Consider the following 5,008-nt stretch of genomic DNA (forward strand, 5'->3'; position numbering starts at 1 on the left):
CTGTGGTCTTCCATTTCCTCACTATGTTCCTCACAGTGGAAACTGACAGCTGAAATCTCTGAGCTAGCTTTTTGTATCCTTCCTCTAAACCATGATGTTGAACAATCTTTGTTTTCAGGTCATTTGACAGTTGTTTTGAGGCTCCCATGTTGCCAGTCTTCAGAGAAGATGCAAAGGGGAGAACAACTTGCAACTGGCCACCTTAAATACCCTTTCTCATGATTGGCTTCACCTGTGTATTTAGTCAAGGGTCAATGAGCTTACCAAACAAATTTTGTGTTCCAATAATTAGTGCAAAAGGTATTCAAATCAATAAAACAACAAGGGTGCCCAAATTTATGCACATGCCTACTTTTGTTTATGTAATTATTGCACACTTTCTGGAAATCCTATAAACTTCATTTCACTTAAATATTACTGTATTTGTTTGCTATATGATATATTTAATTGAAATTGTTGTTCCGAACAACCAATGATACATAAAGGACAATCTTGAAAATGATCAGGGGTGCCCAAACTTTTTCATACCACTGTATGTTTTTTTCTTCTTCATTATGCATTTTCTGGCTGGTGCGACTTTTACTCCGCAGCTACTCATAGTTCGGAAAATACGGTAATCGCAATTTAATTGCCTTTAATAAAAATATGTTTAACCAGACGTTAGCTTCATCAAGTTGGTTAATTTTAGTCATTAGTGCATTTTGGCAGTAGCTTTAAAAACAGAATATTTGTTGTACAGTTTAATCCTTTTCATCAATACGGATTACATGATAGAAGTAATATGAACAACTGGTTAAACTGGACTGATTAAACTAGTTAAAGCTGATACTTCATAACCTCAACTTGTCGGCCATTACTGACATTTACAGTAATTGTTCAATCTGTTGGATTAATAGTGCTAATAATTGTGGTTTAAACCTGTGCTGTATGTGTTCTGCAGGAGATTCCAGGTGAGGTGACCCTGGAGGGTCTGCTCGACATGAATGAGGAGCAGGTGTGTGAGCTGCTGCAGAAGTTTGGTGCCAATGAGGAGGAGTGTGCTCGACTCAATGCCTCACTGTCCTGCCTGAAAAAGGCCCACCAGCTCGGTGAGACCCACGTCATTTTTTTAGTAGTTTCAGGTTAAAGTGAAAGTGATTTATTGTCATGCAGCCTTTAACCCGTCACCTTAGTGAACAACATTTCATAAATTTTTTGTTTTTTTATTTAAATGCTGCAGAATTTAAATGTCAAAAAGAACTAAAAAGTCATTATGCTAATAAAGATATTTTTTAGTTCTTTACATCAGTGTTTCCCAAACTTTTTTTTCTGGGGACCCATATTTTAAAAGTCACAAACCTTCGCAACCCAAGTCAATAGACATTATTCGTAAACTCCTGGGAAACATGATGCGAGACAACCCAAAAAAAAAAAAAATCTCTTGTGACCCACTTGTCTTTGGGAAACATTGCTTTACATTATGTCCCTTCCTATATTACTCCATTATTTTATCAAATAATGTAATAAAATGTATATTATCTCTGATGTACAATATTCTTTTTAAAGCAATATCTTATTGAACTACAATAAGATATTGACTACAGTGACATAAAATATAAATGCAGTTTATTCTATGGAGGTTCTGGTGGCAGGTGTCCAGAGTGTCTTACTTTCAAAATAAAAACTTAAACGGCTGCACGTTGATGTTCCCTTGATTAACATTTAACCTCAGGTTGGTCCTTTTACTCATTCATGTGGGCCCAACAGCTAAATGTAGGGTTGGGTCAGGGAGGTCGTCTGGTTAAAAACAAACAAACAAACAAAAATTGCTAAGGATCCGAAACAGTTCCTTTATTATCCAGCAGAGGGTGCTGAAGTCCAAGATGCATTGCATATTATTAAAACGACAGTGATGTAAAACTGTCTCATACAGATGTGTTTGTTAAACATATTTTAAGGAGCAATGACAAATACAAATGTAGTATTTTATTAATTCCTCTTCTGCTGTTTCACATTTTTGGATTAATAATATTAGTAATACCCCCCCCCCCAAAAAAATAGAGCAGTTTGTACTAAATGACCTCGCTAGCTGATGTGATGGAGAGAAGAAGAGTAGACATTTTGTGTGTGCAGGAGACCAGGTGGAATGGCAGCAAGGCTCGAAACATTGGAGGAGGCTACAAACTGTTTTATCATGGTTCAGATGGGAAGAGAAATGGAGTAGGGGTGATCCTAAAGGAAGAATATGTAAGAAATGTGGTAGAGGTGAAAAGAGAGTCAGACAGGTTGATGTGTGTGAAGGTAGAAGTAGAAGGAGAGATGATTAATGTTGTTAGTGGTTATGCCCCACAGGTGGGCTGTGAGTTGGAAGAAAAGGAGAAGTTCTGGAAGGAGCTAGATTGGATGGTAGAGAGTATCCCCAGGAGAGAGAGAGTGGTGATTGGAGCAGACCTAAATGGTCATGTAGGGGAAGGGAACAGAGGAGATGAGGAAGTGATAGGCAGGTTTGGTGTTAGGGAGAGAAACGTAGAAGGACAGGCAGTGGTAGATTTTGCAAAGAGAATGGAAATGGCTGTGGTAAACACATATTTCCAAAAGAAAGAGGAACATAGGGTGACTTACAAGAGTGGAGGCAGGTCCACACAGATAGATTATATTCTATGTAGAAGATGTAATCTGAGGGAGATTAGAGACTGTAAGGTGGTGGCAGGTGAGAGTGTAGCCAAACAACATCGGATGGTAGTGTGTAAAATGACGATGGAGGTGACAAAAAGGAAGAGAGTGAAGACAGAGCAGAAGATCAAGTGGTGGAAACTAAGGAAAGAGACATGTTGTGAAGACTTCAGGAAGGAAGTAAGGGCAGTTCTGGGTAGTGTTGAGATATTCCCAGATGATTGGGAGACTACAGCTGCAGTGATGAGGGAGACAGGTAGGAAGGTGCTAGGTATGTCCTCTGGGCAGAGAAAGGAGGACAAAGAGACCTGGTGGTGGAATGAGGAGATCCAGGAGAGTGTGCAGAGAAAGAGATTAGCGAAGAAGAGATGGGACAGTGACAGAACAGAAGAGAACAGACTGGAGTACAAAGAGAGGACAAGGGAGGTGAAGAGGGAAGTGGCCAAGGCCAAACAAAAGGCATATGAGGAGTTGTATGAGAGTTTGGAAACAAAGGAAGGAGAAAAGGAGTTGTATAGATTGGCGAGACAGAGAAATCAAGCTGGGAAGGATGTGCAGCAGGTGAGGTTGATTAAGGACAGAGAGGGGAATGTGATCACAAGTGAGGAAAGTGTGCTGAGAAGATGGAAGGAATACTTTGAGGAGTTGTTAAATGAGGAAAATGAAAGGGAAAGTAGAAACGAGGAGCCAGAGACTAGTAGGAAGAAGGTAGATCAGGTTAGAAAGGATGAAGTTAGAAAAGCCCTGAAGAGGATGAAGAGTGGAAAGTCAGTTGGTCCTGATGACATACCAGTGGAAGTATGGAAGTGCTTAGGAGAAGTGGAGGTAGATTTCCTGGGTTGTTTAACAGAATTTTAGAGACTGACAAGATGCCTGAATTCTTTCGACAAAGCCGAAAGAAAAAGAAGTACTAAATGACCTCGATTTCATTTTCATCAAATTAAAAACCAGTAAATATTTATTTTATTTATATTTATTTATATATTTATTAAAAAATATATTTGAAAAATATATACTATAAATACTATTCTAATAGAGAACAGGACACCAGTGTTGTAAAGTATTACAAGAATGTCCTACTGTTGTGACAGTAAACTGAAAAGTTTTAACGACAAGCAAAAGTAAGAGTTGCAAGAACGTTAGAATGTCTTCAAATAGAAGAAAAAAACTGATTATTTATTTAGACACTATATAGACACTTACTTGTTAGAACATGAGCATTAACGTATAGATTTATTAAAATCCTTTAGAAACGATATACAGTCAATTTTGTTAAGAAATACAGTGGATATTATGTGAACTTGTGTAAACAGCATCATCGACCACCTGGAATTGAACTGGTTTTGTAAGGCAAAAGTGTCACCCACTTAACCGTGGTGAGAGTTCCACCGTGTGGTAGAAATATAAATGTATCTCTCTCGTCTCTCTTGTGTGCGTTCACTTCTAAATTTGCGCACGAGGTGGCGCTTTGGACCGCAATTTTGTAGTTCAGGCTGTCAGAGATTTTGCAATAGCAGTAAGAAACCAGAAGGGGGCAGAAGAGCCTCACCGAAGCCGTCACAGTTGCTCTGCTGCATTATGATCAGGCAGACTTCGTCTCCAGGTCTGTGCCTTTGACGAAGTGTTTTAGATCCAGAAACTTTTTGTTTTGTTTTGTTTTGTTTAATTTTAATGAAAGATATTTCAGACGGCGTCAACAAAACATTTCTGTTTTGACAAACAGCCTGAGAAGCCAGTGGTTTTTTGAGTGTGTGGGAAGCCAGGTGCCCACCTGACTGCTGCTCTGTTCAACTCCCCTGTTTTTTTTCCTCTGTCTCAGAGATGGAAGCAGATAATGTCCAACAGGCAGACAGGCTACCCCCCCCCCTACCCCAGGCTAAGGCAAAAAAATAAAATAAAAATAAAGTCCTACTTGATCCAGTCCAGAACTGTCTGAAGACCATGTCTTCAGTTGAACAATGTTCAACCATTCAGGCAGTGGTGTTCAACAGGGGGTCCGTGTCATGGTAAAAATTCAATTTTATGTCACATCTCGTGGCAGGCAGAATATCAGGGGTGTGTAGCCCAGACCCCTCCATGAATCGCAACCTTAACGTGGTGGAGGGGTTTGAGTATCCGAATGAACCTAGGAGCTATGTTGTCGGGGGCTTAACGCCCCTGGTAGGGTCTCCCAAGGCAAACAGGTCCTAGGCGACGGATCAGACAAATAGCGGTTCAACCCCCCCCTTTGTGATGAAGAAAATAATTAAATCAAAGAGGTTCACGTCGCCCGGATTGGCGTCACCGGGGCCCCACTCTGGAGCCAGGCCCGGGGTTGGGGCTCGCAGGCGAGCGCCTGGTGGCCGGGTCCTTGCTC

At 40.4% G+C, this 5,008-nt stretch overlaps 1 protein-coding gene across 1 annotated transcript in view; it reads left to right on the plus strand.

Annotated features, from left to right (window-relative positions):
• The window catches only part of LOC103396875 (kinase suppressor of Ras 2-like), an 18,616-nt gene extending 17,444 nt beyond the window's left edge, over nt 1–1,172 (plus strand). The window contains exons 3-4 of the mRNA XM_025052903.1: nt 941–1,088; nt 1,153–1,172. Of these exons, the coding sequence (XP_024908671.1) occupies nt 941–1,088; nt 1,153–1,172 (168 nt within the window). The remainder of the gene's footprint in view (nt 1–940; nt 1,089–1,152) is intronic.
• The last annotated feature ends 3,836 nt before the right edge of the window (nt 1,173–5,008 follow it).

This window comes from Cynoglossus semilaevis, chromosome W (genome assembly GCF_000523025.1).
Source record: "Cynoglossus semilaevis isolate Cse_v1.0 chromosome W, Cse_v1.0, whole genome shotgun sequence".
NCBI classification, from domain to species: Eukaryota; Metazoa; Chordata; class Actinopteri; order Pleuronectiformes; family Cynoglossidae; genus Cynoglossus; species Cynoglossus semilaevis.